Source organism: Meriones unguiculatus, chromosome 2 (genome assembly GCF_030254825.1).
Source record: "Meriones unguiculatus strain TT.TT164.6M chromosome 2, Bangor_MerUng_6.1, whole genome shotgun sequence".
Classification (NCBI taxonomy): Eukaryota; Metazoa; Chordata; class Mammalia; order Rodentia; family Muridae; genus Meriones; species Meriones unguiculatus.
Window position 1 is genome coordinate 15038888 of NC_083350.1, and position 19466 is coordinate 15058353.

The 19466-nt window shown below is 45.9% G+C and overlaps 1 protein-coding gene across 4 annotated transcripts in view; it reads right to left on the reverse strand.

Annotated features, from left to right (window-relative positions):
• Positions 1-19466, reverse strand: part of Myo5b (myosin VB) — a 300504-nt gene that overhangs the window by 163951 nt on the left and 117087 nt on the right. For all 4 annotated transcript variants that reach the window (XM_060377047.1, XM_060377045.1, XM_060377046.1 and 1 more), the window contains exons 2-4: positions 10515-10625; positions 4800-4971; positions 2549-2693 (exon numbers count right to left, since the gene is read on the reverse strand). In XM_060377047.1, the coding sequence (XP_060233030.1) occupies positions 2549-2693; positions 4800-4971; positions 10515-10625 (428 nt within the window). The remainder of the gene's footprint in view (positions 1-2548; positions 2694-4799; positions 4972-10514; positions 10626-19466) is intronic.

A 19466-nucleotide genomic window follows, 5' to 3' on the forward strand; every position in this document is an offset into this window, starting at 1 on the left:
TCCCCACACCCATGCGACCGCCTCTGCACTTATACAGAACACCTTGCTTATTCCAGAGGCCAAAGACCTCCACAGCCCCATCTGCCCAGCCTCCCCTCTCTGTAACTCACAACTCCCTGTGGACCACCACGAAGGTCAAACCTGCCTGTGACCTGTCCCTGACGGCGTTTGTTCTTTGTGGCTTCAATACAACAGACATCTTGAAGTCATTTAACACTCTGCACTCAACCTAGTGTTCTACTGCATTTTGTTTGTCCTGACCAAACTGCTTGGCCTGTTCAAGTTTAACCTGCCTCTGACAGAATACTGTAACCAACCTTACATGCCTTGGGTTGTCCATAAAATCATCTTTTACAAACCTAAGTTTAATGCCTAACTTAAAATTATATACACCTGCATGGCCTTAACCCAGGTTTTTGTTGGTGTGTATGTGTGTGTGAATGTGTGTTTGTATGTGGCAATCATTTGCTAAAAGCAACCAACAGGTTGAAGGCAACCTTAAAACAAAACAAATATCCCATACATGTTGTAAATAGGTGTTTGTAGGTTGATAATTTGTGTACAGTTTGGGGTGTTATTCTGGGTTAGCTGGGGTCAGTAAAGCAGCCTCCCTTGTAAGGCTCTGTTCTATTTCTGTCTCATTTCTTTCCCATATCATGTTTTCTGTGCTGTTCAGCAAACACAGAGCAAATCCCTTTGTTAAGGAAAAGTGTGCACACAGAGACACAGAACAAACACAGGCAACAGGGAGCGACAGAACAGACACATGTAACAAACAGATTACAGAGAGGCCAGTACCACAAACTCCAGACAGAAGACATGAGAAGGAAGAGAAGAATTAAAATCAGGACTTGCTCTCAGTCAAACTATTCCGAGAGGAACTAACTGTCTTTATTCCTTAATGCAAAATCATTGTAAAACCTTCAATTGATATGTAGCAACTTCTGGAATTCCTAAGTGTCATTGGCTCAGTCAATGACATCCATCAAGGAGCCAGGTGAGAGATGTGTCTCTCTGGGTGCCTGCTGTTTGAACTCTATGTCTCTTAGATAGTCCAGCACCCTCAAACTCCAACCTTCTGTTTCACAACCATAAAGAGTCATTCATCTGAAGAGGACAGACCTTCATCATCCTCATGCAAAACAAGTGCTTTCTTCTCAAGCATAAGGCCTTGGTTAATCCCCAGGCCCCTCTCAACAGCTACACACAAGATACTGACCCACACAGGGCTGTGTGCTGGCTGACACACAACACACACCATTCTCCCCATACCAACTGCTAAGAGGTTTGTATCAATAAGCAGGCAAGCAGGGAGTCTCTGGATCAAGCCCTGGAAGATGAATCTGGAGCATGGTTTTTGCCTTGTCACATTGGATAGGGAAAAGGTGGCAGTCGCCACATTTTGGACACACAGTTACAGCTTGTTGTTCATTAGACTCCTTAGCTCTCTGATCATTTAGAATGAGTGATGATAGTTGCTTTCTCTAATGAAGGAGATTTTATATGCTGATCTGCTCGATAGGAATATTATAAATTATAAAAGTCCTCCCTGGTGTAAGATTTAATTGGGCTAAAATTTATACTCTGAAATTCACTAAAGCAAACACCCCTTAAAGTAGGATTCTCCTACCAAAAGCTCTCACTCCTTGAAAGTACATCTAACCAAAGGCCTTTATGATGCTGGGTCTCTACGAAGACATTCTCACTGCGGCAAGAAATATCAGTCTGCAGGGATCCAGCACCATAGAACTAACTGGAAAATGCTTTTCCCCAGGCACTGAGAAAACCATCTTCCTCTCCTCGTGACTGGATAGTTTTAGAGCATCAGGAAGCCTATCATCTGCTGCCACAGATACACAGCTAGTATTCAGAACACACACACACACACATACACACACACACACACACACAGAGAGAGAGAGAGAGAGAGAGAGAGAGAGAGAGAGAGAGAGAGAGAGAGAGAAGAGAAAGATAGACAGGGACAGACAAAGAGAGACAGACAAAGAGGACAGACACAGAGACAGAGAGAGCTGTTCAAGCACACAAACAGAATCTACTTCCAGGCTAAAAACTGAAAAGCACTAAATGAAGCTGCTCTAAATACATTAAATACACACAGTTCTGATTTCCCATCACAATGCTTGCTCCCTCAAAAAGTTGTCAAGGAGTCCTTGTTTCTTCAAGAGTCTTCAGTGAGAGGATGTGGGATGGACTGCATTAAATGAGTGGTGATGCCATGAAATGGTGCTATTATAGCAGCAAGGGAGGAAAGAAAGCAAAGAAATGAATAGTCAGGGACAAGAGATAAAGTCGGGGGATTATTCCACTGCTCAAAACCCGACGTAAATCTAAGCGAGCACTGTTCTCCAGGTACACATGAACAAGCATGAACAAGAGAACTGAGGTAGCAGGAACCTGGGGGCCTTCATTTCCAAGAGGCTGCTTGAGCCCCAGTCTCACCACGCTGTGAGCAACAGCCATCAGGCAGAGTAGACACTCCCCTTCATGCCCCTTTCTCGGGGAACTCCTGAGCTGAGGCGCTCCTCACCTGGCCATCTGCTTGTAGGCTTCTTCTGCCACAGCAAAGATGTGGGGGTCCATGTCACCCATATTTTGGCCACTGTAGGCGTAGATGACATCCTGTCCATAGATTGGCAGCTGCTCATATGGATTAATGGCAACAAGCACAATACCTGTGAACAGACAAGACGTCAGCCGACAGCACCATCTCATGGATCACAGCTGAAGAACAGGAGGCCGAGAGGGAGTCTAACCTCTCAACTACATAAAAAGTTGTCTTTGAGCGTCTATGCTAGGCCCTTGTGGTGAAAAGAAGGACTAGGACACAGTTCCGGCCTCAGGCTGTCCACAGGATCACCAGAGACACACCGACATCAAGCACCCAGTGGCTGAGTTCATCAAATAGACCCAAAGTGTTGCAGATGAGAGAGGAGGGTTAATGTAAAACTCCACCTAAGAATTAAAATCCGAAAAGACTCCCTTCCCCCCTCATTTATATAGAAGCCATATAAACTTGACCACACAATTTTCCTGTCTTAAAGTCTGATTCTGACTTCATCAGTGGCTGTGCACACTGGGTACTTGTTTGATTTCTGTGCCTCTCTTGCCTGTGCAAGAGTGGAGATAACAAACACAGGGACCTGAGATACCCTCAAGACAACACAGCCGCTGCCGGAGAGAAGGAACACCAGAGCAGTGCCCTGCAGGGAAGCCTCTGTGGTTCCTCTCTCTCAGATCATGCCCCACATCCCTGCTCCTGTGCCTCCCAACATCTGCACTACAGTGGATTCACAGGTGCTGACTGAGCGAGGAGGGAACCCTGCTAGGTTTTTAACATCTTTCATGAATAGGTGAGGCAAGTTGATAGCAGAATGTACAAAAGGAAAAAGAGCAAATTCTATCTTCAAGACATGATAGCAATGTCTTGTCTTTTTCCACCTCTATGAGATAGCATTTCAGATATCCAAAGACCCAAAAACTAAGGCACAAAAATAAATGATTTCTAGTCATCTTGAAAAGAGGAAGAGGGACCCTGCCAAGACGAGAAGTTTCTATGTTGTGTTCCTTCCCGGAGGTCCAGCAGGAAGAGACACACATGTACCTCTTTCAATAAGGGTTTGAAAATGAAAGTCAGAACCCTAGGAAACACCACTGAAGCCAGTCGCTTGGAGAACATTCTTAAGGGGCAGCCACCCATGTTCTCGTTTTCAGAGAGCTCAACTGAACTCACAGGACACTCACTGACATTTTAATCTCATGTCCTGAGGGTCACCTATTTTTTCAAAACACCCTGAGCCTCTCCAGAGCAGAGAGGAACACTTCCATAATTACTCCAATTTCTGGTGGCAGTGGGCTCTGTTGGGAGCCGAAAGGGCACTGGAACAGCTGAGGGACCTCTGATCTGTACGGACACTAAGGTGACTCCAGGGGGCATTCCTTGAGACTGGAAAGCTGATGATCATTTAGCCCCTTCTCCTAAAAAAGGGAAAATTTACAACAACAGCTTCTTATTGAAAAGAGATTTTCTGGAGTTTCTGATAATTGATATTCCTTCTAAATCAATAGCCATTCCTAGATGGGGGTGAAGGAGCTTTTGCAAACCATTCCCTCTCAGCTCTAAAACCTAGCAAAGCAGCTCACCTAGGCCTGCCCGCTAAGGAGTCAACCCCAAAGGCCAAGTGCAAATAAAAGCAGAAAATCCCCGGCCCTGAGCCCTCACACAAGTCACAGTAAAGCCAAGATCTTCATGACAACAGCTGCAAATATCCCACCCCACCCACAGTCTGTTCTCCAGGCCTTCACTGCTTTCCACGGACAACTGCCCGAAGGTTCAGTTCTTAACACATTACCAAACAATATTCAGGGGCAGAGAGAGAGAGAGAGAGAGAGACAGACAGACAGACAGACATTGAAATTTCAGCCCTTTCAAGTAGAAGGGGCAAGCCAAATTCATGTGGTGGGCATGCTTCAGTGATGAGGGCATGCTTCGGGGTCAGGGTGCTATGACAGGCTTGCTCCTCTACCAACTGCAAGCAAGAGCCTAAACCAACTTCCCCAGCAGCTGTGGCCATCTCAGCTGTGGCTACTGTTAGCAACAGGCATCCCACTGACTATAAACCTCAGTGGGTCTCTTGTGAAAAGTTCATAGGAATGAGAGCAGAGCCATGACTCTCAATGTTTGAGTTTCATAAGTGCAGGCTAAGAATGATCATCTCTCTCTCTCTTTCTCTCTCTCTCTCTCTCACACACACACACACACAGCAGGTGCTCCCACTTACCACAATAGGTGTAGATGTGGTTGGATTCCAGGAAACGGACCTTTAAGTTATGCAGAACTGCAGGCTCATGGAGATGGCTGAGTGCAGTGAGGTCATTTTCTCCTACTAAGATATCCGGGTTCCGCAAGAATGGCACCTGGTTAGCTTGGACATCGATTGGGTATTCCCGAATCTAGTGAGAAGCAAGCGACAGACACAAAAGAGCACAGTTATGAGGCATTTTGCTCTTATTTGGTGTCCCATCTTTTTGGTTGGGACACTATCCTAGCAAAATCCTAAGACATAAAGATGAGTAATGTTCTAAAGAAAGGCAAGGTGAATGCCGTACCTATGATTCCCAAAAGACAAAATGCCATGTGGAACTTTGTTTGCTTAATCCAGCATACCGAACCGAAAATACTGCTACAAGAACTGAGGGAGCACAACCAGATTTAAGCGTGGTCAGCTACTTAACAAAGACGACCCTGGGCTTCATCTTTAGTTGGGAGGGCGTCTTCTCCCCAACTAGCACACCTTGCTAGACTGGCTTCATCTACTGTAGGCATCTCTTTACAAGCTCTGCCTCTTTTGTTCTTTTTTTTTTTTAATTAAAAAATTTCCACACAATATATTCCAATCACATTTTTGCCCTCCTCCAGTTCCCACCAGAAACTTCCCACCTACCTACCTACCCAACTTCATCACGCTCTTTCTCCCTAATTCTCTCAATAAACAAACACCAACAAAAACACTCAAAACAAACGAACAAAACCCCATTAAGATAAAAACAATGCCCAAAGAAACAAAAGCCCACGAAAAACATCTGTGGAGTCTGTTTCGTGTTGGCCAACTACTAATAAGCATGGGAGGTTGGTGTGCCCAGTGACACCCCACTGAGGCACAGAGTTTCCCTTTATCAGTGGGTTTCAGTTACAAGCAGCTTCTTGGTCAGGGGTAGACCCCGTGTCCACTTCCCCTCTTGGTGCCTGGACCCACCTCGGGCATTTCCTTTCTAGCTCTGTCTACCTTCGCACTCGTTCTTCATTTGGAGTATCTGATGCTGTGCCCTGTTTAAACGCCTCAGGTCTCAAGCCCGACCGTTTGCATAAAACACCCCTTGTTCCACAGCCTATCAACAAGCTCTTTCAGGACAGTAATTTCTCTTTGACCTCATGTTCAGTGCGACTCTGAGCTGGCTCTGTGTAATTAGGGTGTTGGACTGTTTGGCCAAAGGTTAGATCTCAGGGGCAGGACATCACGTTTGCTGTCTCCTGCGGCTGAGCATTTGAACTGATCACTTAAAAAAAGTGCTTGGCAGAACACATGGATGTTGTGGATATAAACATGTTTTTATTTTGGTCCCAGGTGTGGGATGTGGGACTGATTCAGAGGCTCCACAGCAGCAGGCTACCTCATGCGGGCTCTGAGAGGAGCTCTTTGCCAGCTGCAGATAGATTAAATCCGAGGACTCTAGAAAAGAGAATAAATGCCAGAGCCTACAGAGTGGAGAGAAGAGAAAGAACAAGGCTGTTCCTGCTTCCCCATTGTTGCTGTTAGTTGCTGTTGTGAGACAAGAAGTTGGAGATCTCCTGAAATGAGGAATGGACTGGCCCCGAGGAACCTAACGACCCTGACGAGCAGGAAGCAGCTAAGAAAGAACTGCACCCCCTATCCCACTAACCCTTTCTCTTTCCTACTGGTGTTGGGGTGTTGGAAGGGATTGGGGTGGAGTAGGGGAAAAAGATATAAGAAACGGAAATAAAAGAGTTTTTTTTTTTTAAGTACAACACACGGACGTACACAAATAATTTATTAAAGGCAATTCAGAGGTGGCATCTCTGAACACTTAAACAAGTGTTTAATGAAGTGTTAAGTTCCTTACAAGGTTCTTCAGAACTAGTGGAGAAGCTTTGAAAGCTTTTGAGCACAATTTGTTTCAGGAACTCTAAAGCACAGCCTATACACTGGAAAAATTTCAAAAACATTCAGCTAACTTTGATACACATGGCTTGTGGATTACATCAAGGATTACTAATCTAATGTCAGATATTCATCCATAAAGTCTCACCAACGTGCCTACCAAAAGATGAGCCAAATAACACCACCAACAGACATGCCAATGTGGACGGGGGTGTGGGGTGGGGGAACAGCCAGACCTAATTACAGGCAACTAAGGGATGCTGAGAGGGGAAATCGGCTTTTCCAGGGAAGAGCACACCAACTGGCTATCCAATACCAAGTGGTCAGCCCTAAAACTATGCCCACAAGTAATGTTATATGGACTATAGGTTATGTTTAGGAATGTATGTGCATACATATATGCATTCATTAACAATTAATGGAAAAAAGAGGCTATAAATTTGAAAGACAGCAAGGAGAGGTATATAGTAGCATTTGGAGGGAGGAAAGGGAAGGAGAAAATGATGTAATTATATAATAACCTCAAAAAAATTTAAAAATTTAAAGAAAAATGTAATTAAGAAAAAAATCAGGAAAATGAAACAAAGGCAATTTAGATCTATGTATGTACACATACATACATACATACATACATTCTATACACCAAACCTCCAGTCTAAGTTCATGCTTGTTTGAATGTGTTAAGTGCACATGCTTTGGAGTCTTCCTTATCCCCTCTTTTGTTTTTAAGACATTGTTTCATGGAGCCTAGGCTACCTTCTAACTTACTGTGTACATGAGTGTAGCCTAAAGCTCCTGATCACCCTCTTGCTTCAGCCTTCCAAGCATTAGCATTAAGGTGTGCATCACTGTGTCCAGCTATAACAGCTCATCAAATTTCAGTAAGATATACCAATGGTCCATCATTTCCAAGACGAATCTTCTCTCATGGGACCTTGCCAGACAGCAAGAGACAATTACATATGAAACTGGAGGGGAAGAAATCCAAAAATAAGTTAGTGGTATTGGTTACAGAAAATTGATAAGGAGTGAAATGCCTAGATGGCAAAAGAGAGGTAGCAACTGCAAACTCAGCACTCCAGGCCACAGATTCTTCAGCTTACGGTATCCAGGGGGAGCAGGGAGGGGAGAATTAAGAATAGATTTTTTTCCCATTGACAACAGGAACTTGAATTTAACATTACTATCAGAGTCCGATATTCACAGCTAATCTTGGCCTTGGAGGGATTCACCAAGTATTTATTTGTAACCCTACAACACAACACATGAAGAAGCAGAGCCATGTACCATACAGAACAAGCTGAGCTGCTCTTCACTGTGTGACAGAGCAGAGGCCACAGCACGCTTAAAACAAAGGTGCTGCTTCCTTGCACTGGCAGTGTGGGGTGGGAGGAGGTTGAACAGGGTGGAAAACAGCTTTATTCTTTGCACGGTTATTTACATATTCAAAACAATGACAGTGCTAAGTCAATTTAAAGCACTCAGCAGCTGGGCATGTGCAGGATCACACCCTTTCACCCAGCGCCAAACACACTTGGTTAGGCTGAGATGCATCACAGTGCAGGAACAGCATGCCACTCTCTGCCAGGCTCATTCTTCCCTGCACCCACTCAGACTTGCAAGGAAGCACTCACTAAGGCTGCTGGGCACCTCATGCAAACTTGGAAAACAGCACAGTAAAAGAACAGAAGTGGGAAGCTTCCCGCCAGTAGAGGGCAGGAGTGGAGTAGTTTGCAAGAGAGGTGGGGAACAGGGGACCCGTTTTTTTTTTTTTTTTTTTTTTTTTTGCTGAGCTCTGCTCTGGTCAAAGCATAGAGAGGTTGCACTCATCAATCCAAGGTTAGCACCCACAAAATGCCCAGCACCGGCTAAAAGCAGACAGCTAGGCTAGGCACCAGCACACAAGCCCGTTGTACTCATCTTGGCTCTAGGGAGAAAGAAAGACAGATGACACTATCCTTTTCTCCAGAGAAATCACCATCTTCTCACTGGCTGCAAACAGAACATCTTACATTGTGCTAGCTGACACGCCAGTGGAAAAAGCACCAAGACCCCACGATTCTCCTTAGAGGAAGTTCCCTGTGCAGCCTGAGACAGAAGGTAACACAGTGTCAGCTGGTGAAAAGTCTGAGAAGGTGTTCAATGGAGGGATCTCCAGTTTTGCCACACAGAAAAGGAACACAGTGACAAGTGCAAATGGCCCAGAACTGAAAAATGGCTACACTTACATTACACATTTTACTGGAAGAAATAACAGAGCAAAAGTGGGAGGGGCGTCTCAGATAAATGAGAGAAGGCCGTTGGCAACAAAGCACACAGTCCTGCTATAATCCAGGGCTGGGATGCAGCTTTTCTAGCAGAAAATCTGACCTGCCTACTCTTCTCTTTGCTCCTGCACTAAAACCAACAGCATTTCACTCTGTGGGCTGGGAGGTTTACCAGTGTGGTACCTCAGCTTGAGGAAATGCTCCTCAAGCATCCTGCATCCAAGCATGTAGCGTCTGCACCCTTGCCTCCAGCAGAGCATCCAGTCTCTTGGGGGCAGCTTCAAGCCAGCCATGATCCACGGGCAAGAGAGAGACTCTGCTCAGAGCCTCTGCTCATCTCCAGCCCCAGGCTTGCTTCCAATTCCATAGTGACCGGTCTCATAGCCAGAGAGGGAGAGACAGGCCATGGGCAGCTGCCAGGATTTGTCGTGCAGGCCAAATCTGCGTGCAGCCAGGGACACTGGCATCTGCTGTTTTAGCAACATGACAGCTCATTCCTCACTGCCTCCAGACAGCTTTTAAAAAACACCCACCCACTTGAAAAGACCAAGCGAAATGAAATGTCGGAGTAGAAGGCACTCCATTCAAGTGGGTGGACTAATTTCATTTTGTTTCGGGTGTGGGGTGGGAAGTTACTCAACATGGTAAACAGGACTCCATCTGTTGAGAGTTTCATTTCTCCCCTCCAAACCAAGAGAGGACTAGCCAAGCCTGCCCGCTGGAAGGTGAAGGACACGCTAACCAACTCAATTTCACCTGCCCCACTGTCACGCTCAAAGTGACACTCTTGAGTTCACACAGAACGGGTTGGTGAGCAGAGAATGTTCAGTCAACAGGTTGTTCAACCAGCCATCTGGAGCGGTTGAATAAAATGCTTCGAAGAATGAGCAGCAGCAAGGCAGTTAGTAATTCACCAACAAAGGACACAATACAGGCATCCCAGGCACCAGTTCACCCAACGCAAACCTCTGTTCACTCTACACCTGCTCTGCCTCCCATCTCTCTGTCTGTCTCTAAGCCAGTCCTTCATGCCATCCTGTAACTTTATTTAACACTATCTTCCCTGCATGCCTGTATAAAGTGGCTGCCTGCCACCCCAGGCTCCAGCCATGTGGGTCCCAGATTTCACTGGTTTCCTTCCTTCCCTTGTCCACATGCAACAACGGCGTCTTGGGCACTGGGTACATGTGGCTCCTGTGCGAACATTCCCCACTCTTAGTCTAAGGTACCCTGAACCCAGGCTCCTACCACCTGTTCTACTACTGGGGATTGTTCCCTCCTGGTGACACCTGTTCTCTTCACTCCAATATAAAGACTCCTGTCTCAGTTACCAGTGGACTCCCAGTTGTTAATCTGAGTGGGCAATTATTTCTTCTGTGACATCCACGAAGCAGGCTCGTGGTTTAGCACTTTCACATGCACTGCCATCAACAGTGACAAGAATTTGGAGTTCAGAAGCTCCAGTGGGCAGGCAAACCTAAGATTACAATATACCACCAGACCCAGCCAGGACATATCTTGAGTTCCCACCCTAAGGACCAGCACTTACTGTGTCATCTTCCAGTCTGAGCTGCAGGCTCTTATCTCCCTCTTTGTAGTCCTTGGTTAATTCGGCAGAGCGCCACACTTCATCTGGGTCAGGGATCCAGACCCTTGTGTACTGAAAGATGAGATGGAAAGAGACTTAGACACAAAACGAAGCATCCAAACCTCAGAGCATGTGTCCGTATCTATAAAGGGTTTGCCGGATAATTATTATGTTTTAAAGACACAAGATGATCCAATATTATAAATAATAAATATTTCATAGGATTAACTTAAAAAAGCAGCCTCTCAATCTTCAGAGGATGTGACAGTGGAACTAAAATTCTGCCAGGGAGACAGCCGATCACAGGCTTAGCCCTAACTATGAGGGTTTTACCTCTTAAAGGGAGACACAAGACAACAGTCAGAATGAAGGAGCATGTTATAATCGACAAAACGATGCCGGCCAAACACAGGAAATCACAGCAAAGCTTCAGAGTTCAGGTTACACTGTTCTGATAGTCTACATCCGTGGAAGGGGCCGATAAGTCAAAGGCACCCTGTTAAGGGTATGAATCCAAACTGTCTCTGCAGGTTCATGTTCTAAATGATTCCGCGCCCTGGTGCTGCTAAGTCCAGGAGTCCATGGCCCCTTTAGGAAGTTGGGTCTAGCTGGAAGTGTGCTGCTAGTGGACTAGTGGGGGAGGGGAGAGGAATGTGAAGCTTATACCCACCCCACTCTCAATCCAGCCACTGTCCTCTCGCTCCAAGGTCCATCATGTAAACAGCCTTAACCACACACTCAGCTTCTCTGCCATGATGACTGAGCTCTCTAAAACCATGAGCCAAAACAAATCTTTCCTTATGAAAGCTGCTTCCGTCAGGCCTGTCACAGCCACACGAAAGCAACTAACACAAGCATCTTGAGTCATCAACCACCAACTTGTGCATTTTTAAAACTTTTTATTTTATTTTATTAATTACACTTTATTCACTTTGTATCCCCCATAAGCCCCTCCCTCCTCCCCTCCCAGTCCCACCCTCCCTCCCCCTTCTTCACGCATGCCCCTCCCCAAGTCCACTGATAAGGGAGGTCTTTGAGCCACAAACATTACAAGTTGGTCAATCTCGCTAGCACTGCCCTGGGAATAGAGTCATTCAACCTGGTGTAGTCCTGGCAAGGATGGATGTAACCACTCCTGTTACATGGCAACACAAGGAGTGGCCTTCAGCGATTATTCACCGCATTCTCAGCCCTGGTTACAAGTTAGGATACGTAGAGAACTTTGCAAAAGGCAAGTCGAGGTTAACCTCAGATCAGGTCAGTCAGGATCGGAGGTGACATGACAGTTCCTGAGGGGTCACCAAGCACACAGAATGGCAGACCCACTGCCGTCACTCCGGCCAGACAAGCTGCTAAGCTATGGCTCAGGTGAGAGATTTCACAGGGTCTGTTTGTTCTAGAAGCATCTGTGTGCACCTGTGAATACATACACTACATCGCTGGGTCACACCAAATTCTTAACGAACTCACCTGGTCCTTGGGTCAGCATTACTCACACATCAACTCACAGCCAGGCAGCCACTGTGTGTGCTGTAATCACCCAGCTTTCTTTGGGTCCTGCCTTCTTTTTTTTCCTTAAGCCTATGCTTTCTCCTAGTGATATTATCCTTTTATAAAACCAAGATCCTGACTGATGCTCCATTTGTCCCTAACTCACCACTGAGAAAAGTCCTATGGAAACAGGATCAGAACATGAACAAGAAGAAAGCAAATATCAGCACACCCTTGACATCTCAGCCCAGGGTTGGCCAACTTAGAGAAACAAATCCACAGATCCATACTCCCTATGCCTCCGGGCCCACCTTACCGTGTGTTTATAGAACAGCAGAGTGGAGTAGAATATGGTACGATGCAGCACAGCTCACAAGACCACTGTACAGTGTCTCTCATTTTCCAGGAAACATGGAGGAAACAGCCTTTTCCTCCTCCGCCGCCAACATTCCTTCTCCCCTCCCCTGTTTGCTCTTAGCTTCTCCACTGTCCGTTAAGGCCACCATCCAGCCAGCAGCAATAACCAGGAGGGTGCTGCTGTCTGAGACTTTGGTCAGTGGCTTTTCCTCAGCCACCCCCAAGTTTTCTCTGGTTGTTGTGTTCCCTCTGGCAGTACACCCAAAAGTTTTAGTCAAAACGAACCTTAGAATGGGCACGGCCCACAAAAGTTGCACATAACAGAATGAGAAATGACTGCAAGGAGTGGAGGCCGTGTCCAGTAGGAGCCGAGTGGAGATGATGGAGGTGATAAATTGGGGCCTGCTGAGGCTCAGCCAGCGACTCCTGTGCCCTAGCCTGCTGTCCATGTGCCACTCACTACACTGAGCACTGCAGGGAACTCACTACCTGGCTCCCTCAGTTCATTTCTACTTTGGGTGACTTTATCTTTCTACCTATGTATCTCTGTCCTTGCTGAGCAGGCTAGAAGCACTCAGTGGACAGAAAATCCTGACCCTGTTAACTCCTAAGCATCAGGGCACAGTGGGACTCTTGGGGTTCTCTATTTGGCTCCTTTTTCCTCCTTGTAAGGGCTTTAGCATCACTATCAGCCAGAGCCATGCTAGAAATGCAGAACCTCTGCCTCTCTACTGAGACCTACTCAGTCAAAACCCACACAGCCACACACAAACGTCTGTCCTGACAACATGCTCTCACACCATTACCTCACACAAAGGCACCAGCAAACTACAGCCATGGGCCGAATCTGGCACCCGGCCTGTTTGTGTTTGACCTGTGAGTTAAGAATTGCCTTTAAACTTTCAAATGAGAGGATCAAAAGACTGACATCCAAGTAACATGAAACATTTTATGAAAGGTTAATTTTGGTGCCTACAACTAATGTTATTTTGGAACAGAGACATGCTTACTCATTTACATATTATCTCTGACTGTTACACTTCAGTGATTGAGCTGTCAGGAATCCCACTGCTCGATGCCTAAAGTGTATCACATGACTTTGACAGGAAGGTATATCAACTCTATTCTGTACTTCTTTTCTTGAGCCAGACTGTCCATTCCTCACATATGTATATGGACAGAATTCTGACACCTTTTTGCTGGATGCTACCATCACAGAGTCAGCTCTTGAGCTGCCACAGTCTGTCCCTGGTTAGCTTTCTTTCTGGCTTCACAGTCTTTTCTTTCAAGTGAGTGTCATCTCGTCATTGCAAGATCTCCTGGGCACACTGCTGCGGACCATGCATCCTCAGGCTCCAGTGCATCTCGTAGATGTGCTCGGTGTTTAGGAATGGAATGTGTCTCACAGGGGAACCTGGCTTTACCTAAAACACATTGCCCTGGGCACTGCCATCATCACTGACAGACATGGAACTCTGTTCTCAAGCTTCAGGAACCTATCTAGTAGGACAGGTGAAGCCCATCAAAATACTGTTGAAGGGGTGAAGTGACAATTCCTAAGAAGAGTAATAGTCAGTGCAGAAGAGGCAAGGAAGGGCAGGGAAGATAAAGCTGGCTGAGAAAGAAGAATGGGGCAGCTGCATTCTTAGGTAGCTTTTAGGAAGACAGTGCATATTCAGATCTTATTGCACAAGCATCAGACTAAAAGCCAGAAACACTTGGCACCTATCTGTGCCCGCTCTGTACCACTTGCTGTCATAAAACGTCTTCAGTCTCCCTCCGCTAATGACCTGTGTGGACGCCTTGACCTTACAGCAGTTCACTGCTAAGCCAGTAACATTCCCCTGTTCTGAACGCAGGGTGGCTGTATCTGCAGGCTGGCCTCCGTGTGCCTCCTAACCCCCTACTTTATCCTCCTACAAATTCACTAAACAAGGTCATTCACCCAACATCATACTTAGCACACACAGTTGGCAATTCACAGGATGTGTTCAAGGGCAATTTTAGCAGTGTAGCTTTGCAAACAAAGCCCTCCCCAACTGGCCCTCATGACTTAGGATGCATGGTCTCTGAAATGTGAACAAAGTACTATCGCACAAAATAAACAGAAAAAAAAATGAAAATGGAGAGATAAGTGCTAAGTAACTAGCAACTAGCAATGACTTGAGAAGGGAAGAGAGCCAGGAGTGATAAGAGTTTGGGGTGGAAGGGGTTTGAAGGCGACATCCCCTTTCAGAGTGCTGCAAACGCTACCCAGTTAGACAGAGTGAATGCACTAGGTGTGACTTAGATTGGTTCCTTTCATAGTCTGCTCATTTCTTCTCATTTAAAACAATGTGAGTGTAAAACCTGCAGTAACTGGAGAAACCAGAAAAGTAGAGAGACCTGGTGCGGGGAGCAACAGGGAGGAGCACAACAGGGTACAAGTGATGTGAAGATGGAAAGGGTCAAAATGGAGAGAGAGATACAGTAAGGATGTATGAAAAAGTGATAAGGAAGCATACTATTATCTGCCTACCTAAAATTAAATGTAACATTCACGTCTGTGTATACATGCGCAGTTTAAATGAAATCTTCCCATGCAAGCTGACGCTATCTCTACGAGCTGTCACTATCTAACAAAAAATCCCAACACTAAGCATGAGATTCCCCCTTAAGATGTTGGTCAAAGTTGTTCAAGAGACTCCCAGAATATTATGGGCTATTGCCCTTGGTTGCAACCCCAGAGATGGAAGATAAGTCCCTATTGTTGAAGACGTCATGCAGTTCAGATACGTGATCCAGAGGTCCTGAGCTGGAATTGACCTAAAAAAGCCACCTCCCTGAGGACTAGCTTTTCAGCAGGAGCCATGCAATCTTCCAAGGGAAAAGAGAAATTGTCTTTCCCAGAGAAGAGCCAAACAATTGGTTATTTAATATCAATCGGTCAGCCCTGATATCATATACATACAGGTAACATTATAGGCTGAGTCGGTTGCAGTTGTATATTAAGGAATATATATATGTAACAACAACTAAAGAGATCACGAATTTGAAAGTGGGGTGTGTGTGTGCATGGGTTAGAGGAAGAAAAGAGAAGGGAAAATTATGTAATAATAAAATTTCAAAAACATAAAAAAATTGTAAAAATAAACAGCAACTGTGATGGAAGTTTTGGTTTCTTTGTAAACTCAGTTATGTTAGGTAAACATGCTTTTGTTTTAATCCCATGTGTGGGATTTTAGCTGGGTTATAGCTTGTCCACACCTGTTAACTGCCTTGTGTGAAGTGTGACCCCAGCTGGCAATGGCCTTCCATGTGCAGCACATAGAGGAGCATGCCCTAGGAATAGAAATATGAGGCCCAGAAAGAGAAGATGTAGCATTTGGCGTTGGCGTGTGGCACGGAGCAGTTTAGAGAGAGTGGAGATCAGATGGAGTGCAGGTTTGGAGCAGATAGACAGACAGAAACGTTTTGGGGTGCAGCGGCGTGGATGAACCTGCTAGCTGTGTCTGTGGTTGATGGAGATTGGTACAGAGCCCTAAAAGAACCCCTTGACCCGAAGTAGCCAGGAGAAGTAAAGGGGTGTGGGCCCCTCTCCCCACTAACCTTTTCTTTCTCCTACTTAAGGTTGGGGGTTGGTGGATGGGAGGTAGAGGCCTAAACACCCCAATAAAAGAGTTTTTAGAAAAGAGCGCTACAAGCAACCTTTCCCCAAAGCCCCCTGCGCTGCTGTACTGCAGAGGGCACGGTCACCAGCTTGTATGCAAACCCTCTCTCGTCCCTGTTCTTACTGCTCACCTGTAGAAAAGCTGTAACAGTATGTACTTTCAGGAAACCCACCCTTTTATTCATGGGCATGGGTGTGCAGCTGCCCAAGCGTGGGTGTAGCAGGTGTGTGCAGACACCTGCACAGGTCAGAAGAAAGCATGGGACGCCCTGGAACTGGAGCTAGAGGTGGTTGTGAGCCGCAGCATGGGTGCTAGCAATCAAAATTTTATCCTGCACAAAAATGCACAAAAGCTATAAATCTTCTTAACTACTGATCCATCTTAGGAGCTAGGTAGAAACAGTTCTGAAGTATGTGTGTGTGTGCATGGGTGTGTGTGTGTGTGTGTGTGTGTGTGTAACTGGAGGACGGAACCTAGTGCCTATCACACACTAGACAGGTGCTTCACCACTGAGTTACCTCCTGCCTTCTGAGTTGTCTTATTTTTCACACCCTTGGGGAATTCCTCTCAAATCTAACCTCCACCAGCTTCTCTGTGTGCACGAGCAGACTACCAAAAGACAAGCTCTCTCGTGCAACCCGAGTGCAGAGCTACAGAAACTGTCGCTACCGTATTTTAGCAATGCTTAGCTTCCTCATGGAAAGCAAATGAAACAGTGTGTCTGGCCCAGTTAACAAATAAGAGGTGATTTGGGAAAGAGCCCCCGTACGTTGACTAAGGCTGCCTCCGTCAAATATGAGACATTAGCACTGAGCTGTGTTCTGGGCCTTTGCTCCTCCCCTCTGTCTCCGGTGGCTGCCCTGTATGCGGCTAGAGGGTGGCTGCCTATGACAAGAGCGCTCTGTGCCCTGGCTGCACGCCACAGTCACGTGGGAGCTTGTTAATTCCCAAGCCAGGCAACACCCTAGACTACCTACATCCATCTCTGGGGTGAACTCAGGTTTGGGAGTTTTCCAGATGAACGCAACACGCAGCAACTTGAAAGACAGCAATCCATGGGGCTTGTGTGAGTAACCACTTAAGGGGCATTCCTTGTCCACCATTTTTACCAAAAAGCTGCAAGCAAATGCAAACACAGAGTGTGCAGGAGCACACCATCCGCCCAGGCATACACATCTTCATGTGGCAGAGCACTGTGGCGGGTGCCTGGGCTCTACAAGACAGATTCCAGATCACGGCTTACTGTCTTGGGGAGGCTGTTGCATAGGTCTGATCATCAGCCTCCTCAGATGAACAATAAGACGAAAGCTGTACCTACCTCAGTCAGTTACCAAGAATTATGTGGCTACTGGAGAATGACAGGGGTGATACTACGAAAACTGTGATGTATGGAAGCAGGATCCTGGCAGGACTCTAGACAGCAATACCTATTGGGAAAATAAGTCTGGTACTTCGATTATTTCAGTGCCTTCAGGTCTCTGTACTTAAGCAGCTAAACACTGGATCCAGCCCTTTTCACTCCAAGAGCTAAGAAAAGTGATTCTCCCCAGTGGCTGATGGGTAAGAGCCACTTGTAGATCTTTACAACACAAGGGTACTAACACCCATGCCCGAATTTGAACAATTAAATCTCTACGGGGTAGATCCAGAGCTTTACGTCAGAACAAACAAAACAAAAGCCCTAAACTAACTTTCCAAATGCTGAATGAATTCACATAATTACTAGGCTCACTACTTCCGTGAGCCCAGGGGCAAAGAAGAAACCTTCGGGAAGAGAACAACAGGTATTTGAAGCATTCTCTTCCCAGCATTATTAATGCTGCAGTTACTAATGTCAAGGAGAGCAGCGGTATCACTCCCTCTTTAAACGGAAGAATCCAGATAGGTAACATAATAGACAAATCTGCCCAGGCTGCTGAGAGCCGAATGAGCAAGGCTTTTACAGACCTGGAACAAAGATCTCGGCCTGTGCCTCCAAGTTTCCCACTCGATGACCCTCCTAGAGAAGCTGATTTTCCTGGGGAGGGGTCCAAACCCTGCCTGGTAGGTATTCTACACAGAAAAAAAGTGTCATGTAACTATATATGAGAAAAAGCCTGAAGGTATCAAGGTAAGCCCCTAGGGAGTTTCTCTGTTACACATCAGGCTCACTGAGAACTCAGGGGCAAAGAAACCTTGGTCTAAAGCTAAAGAGACTGGATTGTGCTCCCCAAGAAGAGCCAGAAAGGGGGAAAACAGTGTAATTTGGTGGCTGACAGTATTCTCGGTCTGTACAGTCTGTGTTTGTGGCCCAGGTGCAGAAAGATCACCTATTTCTGATGTGTTCTGTGCTGTAACTAAACTTTAACCAGGCTGAGGGCGGGGACACTCTAACAGTGCAACACACAATCAGCAAACGATTGGTTTGGGACATGTTTTACATTTCTATTGCTCTGATAAAACACCAGGATCAAAAGCAATTTGCGGGAGGGAAAGGTTTGTTTCTTCTTACATTTCCAGGTAACAGCCTGCTTTTTCCTAGTGCCACAGTGGGCTGGGCCCTCCCACATCAATCAACAGTCCAGAAAATGCACCACAGGCCAGTCAGGTGGTGACATTTTCTCACTTGAGGTTTCCTCTTCCCAAATGACTGTAGTTTGTATTGAAATAAAAGTAGCCAGCACAAGGCATGAATCCTGTCTGGAGCTGAGTGAGGGAGGTAAATTAGGGTGAATCAGCTTCCATCCCACAGGGATCACAGAAGCCAAACATCTCCAATTAAGGCAAATCTGAGCTACAGCTAGAGCATGGGGTCTACTCAAAAGACTTAACGTTACCAGCATAAAAATGAGTTAGTAGCTGGACTATCAGTTTCTGGCAGAAATAACCATTAAAGGGGAAAGTTCAGGTGCCACGTGTATTAGTTGCTTTTCAGTTTTTACAATATGTATTTTAGTATTTTAAGTTTTTAAATTATGCATATATGTATGTATCTCTGTGAAGTTTATGCACATGGGTGCACTGTTTGAGGAGGGCAGAAGAGCACATCAGAGCCCCTGGGGATGGAGTTACAGGCAGTTCTGGGCCCCCACATGGGTGCTATAAAGCAAACTCAGGTCCTCTGCAAGAGTAGTCTGTGCTTGTAGAGGAATTTTAATTCAGAACATGGACACTCTGGCAACACATCACATACAAAGATCTTCTAGGTCTGTGTAATAAGGCTAGAATATAGACATGGCTTCAATCCCAGGAGACAGAGGCAAGCAGATCTCTGAGCTCAAGGCCAGCCTAGTCTAGGTCCAGTTGTGGTGGTACATGTCTTTAATCCCAGCACTCAGAAGACAAAAGTATGCAGATCTCTGAGTTCTAATTAGTTTGAGTCAGTGAGTTGAAAGGCAATGCATTGGATTTGAGTTTGTGGCAGTTCAGTTTGTGG